This window comes from Westerdykella ornata (assembly GCF_010094085.1).
Source record: "Westerdykella ornata strain CBS 379.55 unplaced genomic scaffold EI97scaffold_2, whole genome shotgun sequence".
In the NCBI taxonomy this organism is placed as follows: domain Eukaryota; kingdom Fungi; phylum Ascomycota; class Dothideomycetes; order Pleosporales; family Sporormiaceae; genus Westerdykella; species Westerdykella ornata.
This window is the reverse complement of record NW_022986852.1, coordinates 341,011-357,271: the sequence shown is the minus strand read 5'-3', so window position 1 is coordinate 357,271 and position 16,261 is coordinate 341,011. Positions and strand designations below refer to the sequence as shown.

The window sequence follows — 16,261 nt, the reverse complement described above, 5'->3', positions numbered from 1 at the left end:
GAAAGGCTGGCAAGGTGGAAAAGCAAATCACAAACGTCCATGTCTCCCGTCAGACGCCTATTTTCCGACAGCAGTTAGCCCAGGCGCGTCAGCGATGGCATGGGGTAAGCTGGGGTCCGGAAAACAAACGCGAAGGCTGGGAACCTCTTCTTCTTCTGCTCTCCATCCATCTTGCTTTTGTTTTCTGTATTTGTTGTCGTTCCTGGTTGATCGAGCACCGTTGTTGGAGTCTTGTATAACCGTCTCTCCGCTACCTTCACCTTCTCCCTTCTACATATCCTCAATCCCCGTCTTCTAAAAACCGTCTCCCCCGCGCTCTCGTCAACCGCCAGGATGGTCCTCCACTGGCTCCAGGACGCCACGGGCAAGACGTCCCTCCAGGACCTCCAACTCGACATTGTCGGTTTCCTCGCCATCCTGGGCGAAGGTTCCGTGCTGGCAAACGCACAAGTCGCGACGCTGTCGAGATGGCAGTTCCTCCCTCGGTTGATCCCCGCGCCGCAGAGTCTGATGCGGCCGACGCGGCCGGATGTCTTGGAGCCGAGCCCGGGGACGGTGACGGGGATTTTCAGTGGGAATGTGATTGATCATATTAATCATATTGGGAATGTTGTTTGGTGAGTCGTCCATTTCATGAGAAGGAAGAGTATGTTTGGAAGACGTAGTAGAGACAGCAACTGCCATGTTGTCCGGAAAAGAGATAGCCTTGGACCTTGAACATCGACGGAACTTGAACTCTCCTCCACTCCCCCAAACTAACCCTCCCAGCGACGCAAACGACCTCCCCGCCCACTCGGTCCGCGTCGTCTCCATCCGCCGCATCGACCAAGAGAAACCGCTCAAAGCCCGCACCCTCGCGCCCCTCACCTTCCTCGTCTTCCTCGGCTTCGCCCTCCCCTGCATCCTCCTGGGCGTCTCCATCTGGCTCGAAGACGGCATGTCCATCCTCGCCACCATCCTCCTCTCCCTCCTCACCTCGCTCATCGGCTTCGGCAACAAGTGGACCCTCCGCCTGCCCAAACGGCGCGTCAAAGACGGCAAAGTACCCCGCGGCGACGTCGTCATCCGGTACCCCAAGGGCAGCTTCCTGATTGTCCGGTGCGACGAGGATGTAGCGCGGGAATTGTATTTCGCGCCCGAGACGATCGAGTATCTGCTCGCGCACGGCCCTTCGTATCGTCTGCTCAGCCTCGTCGGCACCATGCTGCTCATGGGCGGCATCATCTGCCTGGGTAATTCGCAGATTGAGACGCAGCTCGCCTGGGCGGGTTCGTACATGCTGCTCAACGTGTCGTACTGGATCGTGGCGGCCTTGCCGTCGCGACTTCATTGGGACACGTCTGCCTACGCTGTCGAGAACGAGTGTCTTTCCGACTCGGAGATGAGTCCCAAGGACGGATTTCCCAGCCACAATCAGACCTTCACGCAGGGGCTGTGGAAGGCGATTGTGCTGGCCAAGGGCACGGATTGGGTCTTGAAGAGCGGAGCGTGCCCGGATACGGAGGCTTGGAGGGGATGGTTGAGAGAGGCGAGGGAGCACGCGAGGAGTGTGGCGTTGGCGGACAAGCAGGAGGTTGTGGGTGGCAAGGAGATTGTTACGTGGAAGATCCCGGACTGGAATCCGCAAAAGGCGTTGAGTTCGTGGTTGGACGAGCAGGCGAAGAGGGATGAGAAGAGCGTCAAGGAGGGCGTGGAGGAGGTGTAGAGAGCATTGCATAGTCGTTGGCTGTGGTGTGCGTCCTTGAGCTGACTACGATATGACGGTTATGATACCTCTGCATATGACATTTTTAATTGCATGGCTTTTTCGCTGCCTCCTCATATGGCTGAGCTGGTTCAACGGAGTCCATCGGGGATGGACTCCTTTCAGTCTCGTCGCATCATGGCAGAGGGCTGTATCGTGCGACCCGAGTTCACAGCTTCCGCGCTCTGGCGTCAGTCCTTCCCCGGACAAGATGACTCTCATGAGAAGTTCACCCTTTCTTCCCTGCTTTTTGCATTAATCTCGGACAGGGTCAAAAGGGCGGGTGCGGGACGTCTGCCCCTGTTCAGCTGCGGTACGTCCGGCTGTGTTATGTTCTCTCCCCTCTGTTCCGCTCGCCACTGCTGTCCTAGCTGAGTATCTGTGAGAAAACTGCTGTATCATGCATCAATCCTACAGTGCAGTGCTTACCTGCCTCTCTCGCATCTCGGCATGCCTTCTTCATCCGCCAAAGAAATACCGACTCAGACACCTCAGGAATGCCTTCGTTGGCTAGTGACTGGTTGATACGGGCTAGCATTGCCAGTTTCTCACGCGAATCGACGTTGGGCCACGAGCAGTTTGGATACGTTTGCACATGTCTTTTTGCTTCCTCGCGTGTGAAGGTCTAGTCTGCAGTGTTAAATACACATACAATTCAGGTAACAGTCCTACTGTCTTACGTAGAACCTTAGCCACTGGATTTGGCTGTGGCCAGCAGCCGCGCGCGCCTGATCTCTGGTTGCGTTCCTCGCAATGTCCATAGATGTGTTTTGCCGGGGATTATGGTGGACGGTGGAAATGGGGTTTGCGGCGAAGTGGCCAGGCAGAAGTGGGCGCGGTGGGCGTGGCTCGTGCGTGCACTGCATCACGGTCTCAGGTGCCCAGGTGCTGTGTGCGAAAGGCTGTCCGCTGTCCCTAAGTGTGGAGTCTCTGACCGGAATCGACCAGTCGCTCACTGTACCATCTCTTCTCAGCATAATTCCAATGTTCCTTTAGAGAGAGCATCCCGCATCCCATTCACGTCCCACTCTTCCACCTCATCTCCTTCTCCACCTTCCTCCTCACCACCTCCCTCAACCACCTCTCCAAATTCTCACTCCCGCCATCAACCTGCATAGCGTCGCTCAACCCCACTCCTCCCTCCTTACAACACACCTCTTCCGCCATCTCACACGCCTCCTCCCACTCCTCGTACGTAAAACTCCCGTCGCTCTCATTCAACAGCACCTTGCCATTCCCCGAGAACGCAAACACATGCGCCGACTGGATCGGCTTCGCAAGCATCACGTCCCTCGCCGTAGGTTGGAGCATTGGCGCCGCGTCCCTGCCTGCGGGAAGGACGACTAGCGCCGCTGTTACCGTCGTGCGGAGGGGCATCGACGACGAGAGAAGGGCTAGCAGCGCCGTGTGTATCAGGTGCGGGAGAAGCGAGAGGCTGGCATCGACACCGCAGATGGCGTGCTCGGAGGGCAGACTGCGCACTTGCAGCGTGATTTGCACGAGCGTGCGCGGGATATGTCGGGTTAGGATGATGGTGCGCAGGGTGGAGGCGAGGAGGGTTTCGAGGTGCCGCTCTTTGGGGCCTGGAAATTCATATCAGTAATTGATGTGGAGAGGAACATGAAGCGTTCATATGGAAGAATAGAGATTGCGTACTCCCGACTCCGATGGCGGGTCTGACATTCACTTCGACGGTTGCTTCAGAAGGAAGTTCGTCCCTCCTCTGGACTTCGAGGGGTCCGTTTACGGCGCCAATGATGCTGTATCCGTTCTGTGTATAGGTCGCCGAGCCGTCGGCGCGGTTGAGGTGGGATAGGAGCGCTTCGGGAGCCATGGGTTTTGTTGAAAATGTCGGACTTTAACAAAATGATGCGCTTGAAGAATCGCCAATTGCTTTTATTGAGGTGGGACGGACCCTGGTCCGGCTCCCCGAAGCGTGGGGTTGGCCCAAGCTTCCGATCAGATCGTCAGCCAGGCCGAGGCGCTGGGAGTCGTGAATGCCGAGATGGCAGGTTCGGGACAGTCGCCTCCTCTCTTGCAACATCCTCCGATCTTTCCAGGAATCATTCGTTTTTTGCGCTTTCTGTTCTACCGAAAGAAAGATAAAACAGATTCAAAATGGCGAGCTCATCACGCACATCCTCCCCCGTCAAACGCCTCCTCACCGAACTCCAAACCTACCAATCCGACCCCAACGAAGCCCTCCTCGAACTCGGGCCCGTCAACGACGACGAGCTGATGCACTGGCGAGCCGTAATGACCGGTATGCCCAACACGGCTTACGAAGGCATGTTTCCCAATCTACCCGTCATCTTACACTCACTCACAACAACCCTTTCAGGCGGCCGATGGCTCCTCGACATCCAAATCCCCTCAACCTATCCCCTCGCTCCGCCGACAGTAAAATTCGTCACCAAAATCTGCCATCCGAATGTCGACTTCAAAACCGGCGAGATCTGTCTCGATCTCTTCAAGACCGCCTGGACGCCCGCTTACACAATCAGCACGACCATGACGAGTATACATCAGTTGTTGACGAGTGGGGAGCCAGACAGTCCGCTGAATGTCGATGTGGCGCAACTGTTTAAGCAGGGGGATCTTGTCGGGGCGCATAGTTTGATAAAGTTCTATACGGAGACGGAGAGGTACGAGGGCCCGGTGAGGCGATGAGCTGAGGAAGAAGGAGGAAGAGGGCATGGATGATACCTTAGTTTTTGTTTTTGGTTGTTTCTAGCGCCTGGTGGTATTGGCTTTGCAAGATAAACGGAAATAATGAGCTCGAACGAGGTTGTCCCGAACCAGGCATAAACGCTTCGACTCGGTGCGTATGGTACGAGCGCTTAAATCAAGATTATATGACACCTTATCAAGCCTTCTGGCACAGCTGTGGATTTCCTGACATGGCAGAATGGTGTTTTGGGATGTCACGATAAAGTCACTTGAACCGACAACGCTTTTGAGCGCGGCGACCTGGGATACTACAGATCATACTTGGGCAGCCCTGCTCTTCTTTTTATCGGCTTTGCACACTGCTCTTGAGTTGGATTGCGGGGAAAGAAGATATTTATGTAGACAAGAGATTCTTCAAACGCCCTCGTATGTATCATTCGAATTATCCTAAATGCAACATATGGCCTCCTCTCGATGCTGTGTACCTCCCAGATAACCCCAAACTTCTTAGAAGGTAAAAAAAAATAACGTATGTTTGCATCGAAAATGCACAGGTTACTAACAGACTGAAAGAATTGCCCCAAGTTCGACGAGTGGAAACCCTCCAAAGCCACTCTTCACCGCCTCTGATTCAAGGTCTTTGACGCAGATTAAGGTCCAGCAGGCACCCGATGCAATTCCTTCTTCAGACCGTGATGGTACATTGGATGGTAGCGAATACCCCCGTCACGTGCCTTTCCCCAAGAGCAACACTGCGTCATCCCCCAGTAACAACCCATTGACGCCGCCGCCATCCCTTTTGAGAAGTAGTCACTGTACCGTGGAGGACGGATGTCCGGGCCGGAATACTGTTGGTCGATACTCGGCGTGTATAAGAAACTATTCTTGATTCGGATGTCGGCTGGTGCTGTGAGGTTTGCGCCGACGAGTGTCTCCTTAGAGTTGGGAGAGGAAAAGTTTCCGCTCCGTGAGGTATTGGTAGGGGTTGAGGTGGTGTGAGCCAAGGGTATATGGGGGTGAAGGGTAGTGGTGGTGGTGGTGGTTGTTCTTGGAGGAGCCGGGTATGGGGATGGGATAGTTCCTTCTGTTTGCCGGAGTGGGTGATTCGGAATATGTCCTTCACTTCGAATTGTTCGGTATCTGTCTGTCGTTTCCTCCTCTTTTTTGAAACGTTATATTTGATCAAACTTAGACATAGTGTGATCACTACCGTTATCAGGAATAGCTCTGCCCAGCGCCCGTTTCGTATCGCCGAGATTGGGAAGTAGGATATGCGGGTAACACCCGTCTCTGAAGGAGGAGGGGGCATGGAGGAGTAGGTGAGAAGTAGGGTGGGGTGAACTCTGAAGATGTGTCCATACATATGGGAATCGTCTCATATAGCCTCCAAGTGTGTAGCCACCACCTTCCAAGGATCCCACAGCAGAGAACCCTGGGGAAGGCGAGAAACCTGAAAAGATAAGCGCTAAAGCCGGTCAAGGTCAGCAAATGTAGCGAGTTGCGCCGTTTTATGATTGACACCGGGGTCTCATCAATGTTACGAGCCAAATGCCGGCAGGGACTCATCTGCCTCCCGTCAGGAAGGCTTTCGGCCCTTCCTACAATAATATGGAGGCGGCAAAAGACCACGGTGGTGGCCAGACTCCAAGGACTAGAAAGTCAACTACGGGTATGTATAGCCAGCCGCAATGGGGAGACCGTCGGCAGGGAAGGCGAGCGATTCCATGATGGACGTAGAGGATGAGGGTTTCAGCTCTGCGGCCGACGCCATCCGATGCTTTGCATGATCACATTCCTTGCGCGGCATGGGTTGCAGCATGGGTTGCCGGTTCCTTCAGCAGCGTCCGAGGTCTTGGGGAGGGCATTGGTGAGGGTGTTCAGCTGAGGTGTGAATGATGGCGTCCGATGTGGCGTTTCTGTGCACGGACGTCGAGGCGACCTCAAGGTCTCGCCAACGAGAAAACGACGAACACCAACAACCTCCCCCGAGTGGAGACATACATAGTACACAGTAGTATGAACGCCTCTCAACCTCTCCGCTCGCCACATACATTGTGGCCATCTTAGTGATTGGGATTGCCGCAATAATTGTCTGTACCTAGGGCAACACCGCCACGTTGGTATTCTTGATTGATGCTGTTTACATCCGTCACACGTAAAGTTGAGGACAATACATCTGCTGCAGGCAAGTATACATATACCAGTTTATGCGACCCTATACATAGTTTCAGTATGTGAACAGAGAGCGAACAAACAGGGCATCTCTGCTTGCCATGTTCAAATAGGAGTCCCTTCCGAATCAAAACGATGTGCCCACCAGTGGATCGAATATGTCTGGACCAACACCACTGAAACCATGAGCAAGGCGACCAAAGTTATTGGTTGCTAAATCAAGCTTCTACGCACGCCTTTGAGCAACATCTCAAGCAAACTCGCAGAGTTGGGCACCGTAGAGAACGCCATATACCCGACACTTCGATTTGGCAAATACCACTGAAAGTGGGCTAGAAACCCCTTTGTGATGGCGTTCAAGCGTGACGTATCAGGCTACGCCTTCTTCATTCCTCATAATGGTTTACGTACTCCACCTTCCCAAGCTTTGCTTAGAACTCCCAATTTTGGAAAATGTACCTAGGTACTCAGCCTTCCCTACACCTGTAATCAGCCGTCTCAGCGAACCACAATTCTCATTTGTGTGCAGCTGTGCCCTACGCAAAGAGGCAATGGTTTTCGCTTGATCGCGCACACCGAGTCCGTTTCGAAGCTCAGCAGGACTGACAAATGGGTTTCGAAGGAGGCGGTCAAATGCCCAAATGTCGTCTTCCCTCAATGTCCCATGCGGAACGGGGACGCCGTTGCCACTGAGATTTCGCCTTCTGTACTTCAGACTTAGCCGCCCAGCAATTCTCTGTTCTTTCTTCAACCCCTGAATCCATGCCTCTAATATGTATTAGATATTGTTCCCTGGAGAGGTGCGGTATTCGACTCGATGCACCGCCACGCTTCTAGTCCCATACTCAGACTGTGGCGGGTTCCACCTACAGCCAGTCTGAGGTCTCTCTTCCACCTTGGCACGTATCTGGTCCAACATAGGAAAAATCAAAAATGCCTGGAACGTTCATATCACAGCACACAATCCTCCATCGGCCACCTTTTGGATGTGCACGACCTCGAATCTTGGCATCTGTCAGTTTCGGAGCTTCGAGCGCGCTAACTCTTTTTTGAACATGGTCCCTGTATTGTATGACCATGCGCTCTGTGCTGAGCTTCAGTGAACGACACCTTCCTCCCCACAAATGCCCGCCGAGCTATCTTGGAATACGCCGAACTGGCTCAGCGGCTTACGATATGCTCTTCGAATCCTCGTCCTTGTGCTTAGCGGTGCCGTAACGTACTTTTTGCTGCATACACTCGAAGCCTACCGCGGAAACAGTTCTCTCGACCTGCGAAAAGGGGAGCTGCCCATGGTATGGCCTGCTAGGACCCATCTCGCACCAACAATCGTCCTCTTCTCTGTCGCCGCCGCCAACTTCCTTACCTCCGTCGCCATCCTCACCCTGTCGCTGAAAAGCCCGTTCCGAAGACTCTACCAAAAGCGCGATGACTACCGGGTTATAGCTGGAGGTTGTAGGATCATACTCTGGACGACTGCGCTGGCCGTCTTTACTCTGCTCGACAGGGCTAGTAATGCTAGCCTTGGTCACTATGCCTGCGCAAATCGGGATGTGGAAAGCAACGGTCGATTCCAGTACCGAACCATCTGTTCCGAGCAGGTAGGCATAACGTTGACGCATGAGATAATTCCCAGGCTGATACAACGCCTAGAGTATTGCATTCTATCTAGCAGTTGGTGTCGCGTCCGTCGAAGTCCTCTCCCTCCTCGTTTCGTCGTCTCCGCCGTCCATTTCGCCGAAGCCAGACCAAGCGCGATGAGGAAGGTCCAACAGTTTACGTCCCATATCCAAGTCGAGTAGAAGTTGCGCCATAATAATAGACATGGCTCGTCCTGGAAGCCGACCTTGTATAAGGAGATTGCTCTATTCCGGCATCAGAAACCGCGCCAGAGGCTGGCGAATCGTTCATGCATGTTGGTGCACGCTACTTTGCCGTCGGCCTCCACGCTTGGGTTGTATAAACTCACGCTACTTCTGCGAGCCGTCATGAAGAGGAGGACGGAGCAGCGGGGCTTTCTTCCAGTTCAGGCTGACGATGAACCGTACCCTTTGACTAACCGTCCACCTTCAGACCCATTTTGCTGGACTTTGTTGACGACTTGCTACCGATACTGTTTCTGTTGAACCTATCGACTTCGGCTGCGTGTCACTGCTGCCGAAGTGGGGCTTGAGGCATCATCGTGCCTCTTCCCCTGGGCTTCTTCTCAAAGCGCAATGTTGAGTCACGTGTTGACCTAGCCTCCAGCCCTACCTAGGTACATGTATCAGCGGATCGACCCGCCTCCTAAGTACCGTCCGGCACGGGTGTATCCGCGTCTAGTGCAGCGCCTCCCATCTCATAGATACAGTCGAGTTGCAACTCTCTCAACCGCCTGCTTTCATCACTCTGTGACCGGTTCCGATTGATATGTTCGGACAAGTATATTGTGATATTGTGCTTACTAACGCGCATGGGGCCGAAGATCCCAGGAATCCGTGCCCCTGCACTTGGCAAGTCCCAATCATCTGGACGCGAACAGAAAGGGGCGCAGCTTGAAGATCATATAATGACCGTGAGCGGCTACAACTTTGCAGAGGTTGGGAGGATGAGTTCTCTCTTGTATTTATTTTTCGTCCATGAACCATGAATAGGAATATCCGCCGGTTTGCCCTCTATTCCATAGGGGTAGCCTGTCTCCTGATAGTACTGGTGACGGGAGCTCTTCTCCACTATCGCCTCGATGCGTTTTCCACAGTAAACCTTATTCCACCCGCAAAAGCACAAAAGCCACCAGCGAGCACCCCGTCACCAGTCACACCGGACTTGGCACCAACTGCGCTGCTCAAGACGCCTGTTGAACTCCATGTTGAACGCCCACCACCAAACTATGGACTGTCGCCCGCCGAATGCCGTGCCCAGTTCCCCGGCCTCTTCGATCAGATAGATCGGTCTGTTGCCTGGCGAAAGGAAACAGGAAGGAACATCACGAGCGCAGATCTGGATCTGTCCTGGAAGTCCAGTGGAGTAGCACGGGCCTTGATACACAATCAGAAGGTGACACGACTCCTCGACACGCTATGAGAAGGGATAGAAAGGCTTACACTATTTGCCAATAGCTATACATACTCGAAGCGACATTCGACCCGAAAGGGCACCACAGACCACGACTCTACGCCACTCTCCATCAGCTGAACCGCGCTATATCGTCGGCCCCCTTCCCGATCCCCTCCATCGAATTCACATTCACCGTCGACGACATCGCCGACGAAACACACAGCCACCATGCCATCTGGGCTTATTCGCGACACATGTCCCTCGACAATGAAGCGACATGGGTCATGCCGGACTTTGGGTACTGGTCGTGGCCACTTGAACTGGTGGGCGAGTACGACCAGGTACGACTGGATATGCGGGTTCGAGAGGTGGAATGGGAAAAGAAGATTCCAAAGGCGCTTTGGCGAGGGGCAGTGAAGACGAATAAGGCGATAAGGGGCGCGCTCCTGGACGTGACGACGGGTAAACCTTGGGCTGATGTTCAGGAAGTCAAGTGGAAGAGTAGTACACAGGTGGCTGACGGCAGCTCCGCGGTCGCGATGGCGGATCATTGCAAGTATCAATTTCTCATTCACACCGAAGGTAAGTGCGCCTCCAGTGCTTGTCCTTGTCGGTAGACAAGGATGGCTCCCCAATGCCCCAGCTTGACTTAAGAACATGCGCTCAACGAGTTTCTAGGTCGCAGCTACTCCGGCCGCGGCAAATACCTGCTCAACTGCCAATCCGTCTTCATCACGCACAAACCCCAGTGGCTCGAGCCCCATACGCACCTCTACGTAACCTCGGGCCCGCTCCAGAACGTCGTAGAGGTGCGACGCGACTTTTCAGACCTCGAGGAAAAAGTGCTCGAGCTCATTCGAGACCCCCAGCGCGCCAAAACCATTGCGAATAACAGTGCCGCGGCGTTTCGAGACAAGTACCTTTCGCCCGCGGCGGAAACGTGCTATTGGAGGCAATTGTTTCTGGCGTGGGCGCATGTGAGCTTCGAACCGGAGATATGGGAGGTTGGGAAGGACGGGAGGCCGAAGATGAGGGGTGTACCTTTTGAGACTTATGTGTAAGTTGTACATATATATATATACATGTCGTCTTCCGTAACTGACGTTTGTTGCGTAGGGTGCGGGGCGGCCCCAGTCAATGCTCATGGTTGGGGAAGCTATTCTCTCGGTGTTGAGGAAAACACTCCGCAGCAAGATGAAACGGTTCTTGTCGCTGATCAAAGAGTGGACAAGGGGCAGGAAGCCTCAAACGCACGGCCGCGCGCTCCGATCAGGGCAGGACAATGTCGTTATACGAGAAACGAGCCGGATTGGAGTCTCGAATGCTTGACTTACACGGCGTCCACATTCCACATTCCAGACGAACGGATATCTCCAGAACAACAGAATCGAGAGGAAGAGAGGAACTAGGTACACAGAACTCTCATAGGTTTGCTGGGGGAAGAGAAGGGCCCTCACAGGAAACCCCAGCCGGAGGCAACCCTCGATGAAAAGACCGGCCAGGGAACATTGAGCGACCAACCAAGACGGACCATGATCACCCAAGGTTTGCACTCTAGAAGGGAAGGGCTAGGAATCCTGGAGGCGATGGTTTTTCTCGTCCACAAACAGTCCAAAGAAGACCATGCCGAAGCACACTAGAGCAACGTGCCTGGTCCCGACCCGATAGGCACGGCGTGAACCTGTGCGCGGATTGGCATTGGAAAACCTCCCTTCGATGGAGTATATAGACAACCGGGCGCATACGAAAGCGCAAGGAAGGACTCTTTGACCCGCGGCAGTACGTTTCAAAATCGAACCTCTTAGATATTGAACGGTGCCATGGCTGTGGTTGGCCAGTAGCTTCTACCTAGGTGTACCTACCTATCTTTTGGGGTTTTTGTTGGGTTTGAAAGGGATATCCAAGATTGGTGGAATCCGAAAATATGTACTGACCATCCTGCCTGATATAGAGGGAGTACGACTTACGATTCACGATCCATTGATAGTTAATTCAATCGTCGAGCTTCCTGCTGTGCGGTAGATCGATAGATTAGATTGATACCTCACAAGGGGCGTTTCGAACACGCTTATCTGTATGCTATACCACTGGGGTAGCCACCGAAGAAAATATGCGACTCCACAGGAGTCCAAGGCGTTCTAGACCGACGGCCTTCTTCCCTTTCAATGTTTCGGTTGCCGCACCTCCATGTAAAAACTGACCCAGCGTCAAGCAGACAGCCAACTCTAGCGCTCTCAATTGGTCCCGCTGATACCTTGGCAAGGATCGCATCCTGCAGCTCAACGGGGAGCCTGCGAAGAGGAGCCATGGGGATGCTGGTCTGCGTGGCTGGGAGAAGGAGCTCGATGGCTTCGTCAGAAGGAGGATGCGTCCCATCGAATAGACGCTTGGGTTCCGTGTATCTTTCGAATAGACGCTTGAGTCCTTGGTATCTTTTGAGCTCGCTGTTTATCCGATACAGGATAACCTCCCACACCGAGAGTATGAGGTAAGTGAGACTTTTGTCTGCCGAAGCGGGATTGGACTGGATCTGCTTCGCAAAATCATTTCGGACCAGCGTGATGGCGTGCGGAGCATGCTGGCATATGACGATCGACGTCCCACCGGCCCTGACGATGTGGCCAGTTGCAAAGTCCCACTCTGGGAGGTTATCTATCCAGACCAGGAAGTCGCGGTTGCCCTGGCGTGGCAGCGTTGCTTCTTCGACGCTAAAGTCCAGGGTGACAATCCGGACGATGCATAGGCAAGCCTTCGAAACGTAGAGTTGTTGTATCGACCACAGAGGACGTGCCTCCACTGGAACGCAAAGTCGGCCAGTATCCTGGAGACGAAAGCCTTGCGCCGCTCTAGGCGCTGCAGGTCGATCTTCTTGCGTCTCATTCTCCAGCACGGCGCTGGGTGGACGGATTGTAAGGCGTGTTTGGCGAGTGTCGGCGGTGGTTCGTAAGGCTTGAAATCGGAGATGGTTATGAAACGCTGGCGAACAAGTTCAAGAGGAACCCAAAGGTTGCGATCTTTCTTGTCCAATCGCAGAATATCGCCATCAAGGTCAAAGGTCCAGACGGCTCTAACGTGACTCCATCGGCGGTCGTTAAATGGCGTAACGACGTCGTCCTGCTGATGCCAAACTCGACCGGGAGCAATGCGCGAGTCCAAAACATCAAAGGTGGATTCTACGTCCATGAGCGCTTTTTGGCCGTCCATGCCGGGCGCTGACGGTACGACGCACCTCTTGCGGCGCCCACAAGCCTGCTCGAATACAAGTGCAGCAGCATAGCATCGTCTTCGCCAAAACGACGTGCAGCAAAATAGACGGTCCCTGGTATTTGGTGAGAAGCAGAGGCCATCTATGACTGTATTATAATGGCAGCGTACCCTGCAAGCTAAGGTTGATAAACGATGCCATGGCGAGCCGAGGACGGAGGGGAAATACTAGAACGGTTGAGCTGGGCGTGGGGGGCGACGACCAATTCTGTGCAGTCGCTCTGCGTACGTCGGCCGGTTTGGCAGAGGGCCACGCATGAAGATTGCGGCGAGATGGGGAGAATCGATGGTGGGGAGAAGGTTAGTAGGAGGTCCGGAGACTGAGGAAGCCGTTACGCCGGCCAAAGGCTTATTATTACAGTAAAACCCCGCAATAGGGAAACTGGCGGTTGCTGTCAAATCTTACCCTATTCCCAAAGGTTTCCCTATACTGAATATGCTTATATAATCTAATTTTATTAGTTATTAGGCCCTGTAACGTTAGGAAGGCAATCTTACCGCTAAATGCGGCATTACTAGTGCTAAATATAGCTAGTTAGGAGCTTTAGGAATAGGGAAATATATAGGTAAGGCTTAGGGAAAACCTAAAACCGCGGGGTTTCCCTATTCCCCATACAAATTTCGACGGTGGCGCGGAAATTTACCCTACGCCGATGGTTTACCTAATTCCGACGCTTACCCAATAGCGGGGTTTTACTGTAGCTGCCAAGGTTGGCTTTACTTAAAGGGTTCTAGAGGCCCGGCCCGTCACGCTAGTCCGCTTTAGCGTGAGCCTATTGCAACGTCATCGGTCATTGCCTGCATATGTACAAGTAGTTTGCGTACATAAAACTTTCTAAGTGTACCAAGTACAGGTGGTGCCGACAAAACCTTCAATATGGACGTTCATCTCTATGTATACGACCTCTCACAAGTAAGGACTCTTTCCATATCTTCATAGCGGGCTCTAACGCCTCACAGGGTCTAGCGCGAACGATGTCGCAGCAGTTTCTCGGGATTCAGATAGGTAGAAAACTGTAGACGGCAAAACAAACGAATTCAGATGCTTACCCTTTCTCAGATGCGGTATACCATACATCGCTCGTCTGTGGTGGTATAGAATATTTCTACGGCAGAGGAGTGCAGACTTGCAGAGCGGGGAGTACGCATCATGGACAGCCGATGGAGGTGATACCGATGGGGCGGACGGACCTGCCCATGGAAGTGATATTGGAGTATCTGGATTCTTTGAAGGAGGTGTACTCTGCTGAGGTTGGCTGTATTACGTTTGTTTTGCTGTACTGAGACTGATATGTGCAGAGTTACGATTTATTTCTTCACAACTGCAACAACTTCACAAATGACTTCGCCATGTTTCTCGTTGGCAAAGGCATCCCCTCCCACATCACTTCCCTCCCCCAGAGAGTCCTCAACACTCCCTTCGGCCAAATGCTGCGCCCGCAACTAGACGCCATGATGCGCCCCGTCACACAGGCACCAGTACCCGCTCACGCAGCCGCCCGTCCCGTTCCAGCGCGCACCCCCATCTCCGCCAGCACTCCGTCCGAGGCAAAACCCTCACCACCCCAACCCACTGAAGAAGGCAAAGTCCACAACATCACACTTCTCTCCGAACTGAACCGCCTCCTCGACTCTGCCCGCTCCCGCTGCGCAATCATCTTCTTCACAAGCGCAACCTGCCCGCCCTGCAAACTCGTCTACCAGCCCTATGACGATTTGGCCGCAGAAGCCGGTTCCAAATGCGTCTTCATCAAGGTAGACTTCACATCTGCGGATCGTGCTATCGGCGCTAGGTTTCCTTCCGTCCGCGCAACTCCAACATTCATTACCTTCCTTCGCGGCGACAAGCGAGATGAGTGGAGTGGCGCGGATCCGAGAAAATTGAAGGCGAATGTCGCATTATTGATCAACGAGGCATTTCCCTCTCATCCGCATCTCTCAAAAAGTGTGCCTATATTACTGCAGCAGAGCCAGAAACCGATACTCTACACCAAGACTCCACCGCTGGACAAACTTGTTGCGAAAATGGGTGATGCAGGACGCGATCCATCCGTTGATGATATTGTTCGGTTTCTACGCACAAGAGAAAGGGAAGGAGAGAGAGAAGCCACGCTTCCACAGCTACCGGGCTTTGCTGCATGGTTGAGAAAGAGCATAGAGACCCTACCCTTGGAACTCCTTTTCCCAGCGCTAGATCTTCTCCGCGCGACACTAGCGGATGCCCGCGTCGCAGGTTTCTTCGCCGAGGAGCATACCGGAGCTTCAGACGCGCCTGCCACGATCGCACTTGTTCTACAACACGTCGAGACATTGGGCGCCGAGGCGCCGTATGCACTGCGTCTAACAGCCTTGCACGTGGCGTGTAACCTCTTCTCCTCTCCGCTATTCACACCGCACTTGCTTGCGCCGCCCCTGGCACAGACGCTGGTCAGCTTGGTCACAACGTCGTTGCTTGGCGAGAAACCGGCACTGCGGGCCTCGGCACTCAGTCTGGCCCTGAATGTCATAGTTGGGAATTTCAAGGCCAGGATGAAGGTGCATGAGAGACCGGGAGCGGCGGCGGCGGAGCAACAACAGCAACAGCAACAGCAACAGCAACATCAATCTCATCTGCATCCCACGGAACTTGCAGAGGAGCAGCAAGTCGAGCTTCTGGCTTCTCTTCTGGAAGTTTTATCACCGGGGGAAGGATCTGCTGCGGCGAATGGAGATGGAAATGTGGCTGTGGGCAACGAGACGAGTCAGTCGACGAAGATGGCGCTGGTGTGTGTGGGGTGGTTGATGTATTGTGCGCCTTTGGAAGGGGAATTGATGGATTTGTGTAAGGTTATGGATGCGAGGGGGACGATTGGGGGAGTGAAGGTTAAGGGCGCGGAGGAGAGGTTGCTGGTTAGGGAGGTGGAGGGATTGTGTTGAGGGAGGATTGAGGATTTGGCGTATAGATGGATTGTGAGGCATAACTGGGGTTCACGGTGTGGTTGATTGGATAGATGTGCGTAGAGACAACCATATGGATAGCAAATAATCTGCTGCCCTAGGCTGAGACGTCTTTTACTGCTAGATCCCTTAGTCCTTCCTCGAAACGGGAGTGCAGATTAGCACCGCAATTGCGGCAGGCAAGAGCTCCCAGGAGAAACACGAAACGCAATAGGGAAAACTTTGGATTCCTCCATATATCCAGCTGCCCTTGTTCAATTTTCTCCGATGAGCCCTCTACTTGGCGGAGCAGTAGTGGGCGGAACCGGCTCAAGTTGATTGGATTTGTGGTTCAACATTGGGAGATTGTTGATTTTTTTTTTAGAACAGATTCAGTATCATGGCATCACCGTCCAGTTTCTTTCAAGCTGCGTGATAAATAAGCCAAGATCGCGGAAT

At 53.5% G+C, this 16,261-nt stretch overlaps 9 protein-coding genes across 9 annotated transcripts; 5 read left to right on the top strand and 4 right to left on the bottom strand.

Annotated features, from left to right (window-relative positions):
- The first annotated feature begins 168 nt into the window (after window positions 1-168).
- Window positions 169-1,797, top strand: EI97DRAFT_429731 (uncharacterized protein). Its single transcript, XM_033797511.1, has 2 exons — window positions 169-617; window positions 769-1,797. Exons 1-2 carry the CDS (start codon window positions 334-336, stop codon window positions 1,703-1,705), a joined length of 1,221 nt encoding a protein of 406 aa, XP_033657517.1. The 5' UTR covers window positions 169-333; the 3' UTR covers window positions 1,706-1,797.
- Window positions 1,798-2,186: 389 nt separating this feature from the next.
- EI97DRAFT_360877 (uncharacterized protein) lies at window positions 2,187-2,505 on the bottom strand (the record flags this gene model as incomplete). The annotated part of the gene is made up of 2 exons (XM_033794953.1): window positions 2,187-2,369; window positions 2,425-2,505. Coding segments are annotated over 2 exons (264 nt in total), but the record flags the coding sequence as incomplete, so codon positions are not given.
- A 164-nt stretch (window positions 2,506-2,669) lies between these two features.
- On the bottom strand, window positions 2,670-3,578 carry EI97DRAFT_491536 (uncharacterized protein; the record flags this gene model as incomplete). Its single annotated transcript, XM_033802275.1, has 2 exons — window positions 2,670-3,327; window positions 3,401-3,578. 2 exons carry the CDS (start codon window positions 3,576-3,578, stop codon window positions 2,762-2,764), a joined length of 744 nt encoding a protein of 247 aa, XP_033657515.1. The 3' UTR covers window positions 2,670-2,761.
- Window positions 3,579-3,804: 226 nt separating this feature from the next.
- On the top strand, window positions 3,805-4,868 carry EI97DRAFT_491535 (UBC-like protein). Its single transcript, XM_033802274.1, has 2 exons — window positions 3,805-4,031; window positions 4,086-4,868. Exons 1-2 carry the CDS (start codon window positions 3,863-3,865, stop codon window positions 4,412-4,414), a joined length of 498 nt encoding a protein of 165 aa, XP_033657514.1. The 5' UTR covers window positions 3,805-3,862; the 3' UTR covers window positions 4,415-4,868.
- A 56-nt stretch (window positions 4,869-4,924) lies between these two features.
- Window positions 4,925-5,870, bottom strand: EI97DRAFT_106511 (uncharacterized protein). Its single transcript, XM_033792938.1, has one exon. The coding sequence runs from the start codon at window positions 5,775-5,777 to the stop codon at window positions 5,172-5,174; it is 606 nt and encodes a 201-aa protein (XP_033657513.1). The 5' UTR covers window positions 5,778-5,870; the 3' UTR covers window positions 4,925-5,171.
- A 1,840-nt stretch (window positions 5,871-7,710) lies between these two features.
- EI97DRAFT_369213 (uncharacterized protein) lies at window positions 7,711-8,347 on the top strand (the record flags this gene model as incomplete). The annotated part of the gene is made up of 2 exons (XM_033795176.1): window positions 7,711-8,187; window positions 8,240-8,347. The coding sequence occupies 2 exons, from the start codon at window positions 7,711-7,713 to the stop codon at window positions 8,345-8,347; spliced, it is 585 nt and encodes a 194-aa protein (XP_033657512.1).
- Window positions 8,348-8,779: 432 nt separating this feature from the next.
- EI97DRAFT_106454 (uncharacterized protein) lies at window positions 8,780-11,292 on the top strand. Its single transcript, XM_033792937.1, has 4 exons — window positions 8,780-9,622; window positions 9,685-10,204; window positions 10,301-10,679; window positions 10,739-11,292. The coding sequence occupies exons 1-4, from the start codon at window positions 9,212-9,214 to the stop codon at window positions 10,794-10,796; spliced, it is 1,368 nt and encodes a 455-aa protein (XP_033657511.1). The 5' UTR covers window positions 8,780-9,211; the 3' UTR covers window positions 10,797-11,292.
- A 398-nt stretch (window positions 11,293-11,690) lies between these two features.
- Window positions 11,691-13,309, bottom strand: EI97DRAFT_491532 (uncharacterized protein; the record flags this gene model as incomplete). The annotated part of the gene is made up of 4 exons (XM_033802273.1): window positions 12,998-13,309; window positions 12,852-12,941; window positions 12,410-12,795; window positions 11,691-12,371 (listed from the first exon to the last, which is right to left on the bottom strand). The coding sequence occupies exons 1-4, from the start codon at window positions 13,026-13,028 to the stop codon at window positions 11,691-11,693; spliced, it is 1,188 nt and encodes a 395-aa protein (XP_033657510.1). The 5' UTR covers window positions 13,029-13,309.
- A 397-nt stretch (window positions 13,310-13,706) lies between these two features.
- EI97DRAFT_464017 (DUF862-domain-containing protein) lies at window positions 13,707-15,972 on the top strand. Its single transcript, XM_033801396.1, has 4 exons — window positions 13,707-13,799; window positions 13,847-13,892; window positions 13,947-14,137; window positions 14,186-15,972. The coding sequence occupies exons 1-4, from the start codon at window positions 13,764-13,766 to the stop codon at window positions 15,800-15,802; spliced, it is 1,890 nt and encodes a 629-aa protein (XP_033657509.1). The 5' UTR covers window positions 13,707-13,763; the 3' UTR covers window positions 15,803-15,972.
- Window positions 15,973-16,261: the final 289 nt, after the last annotated feature.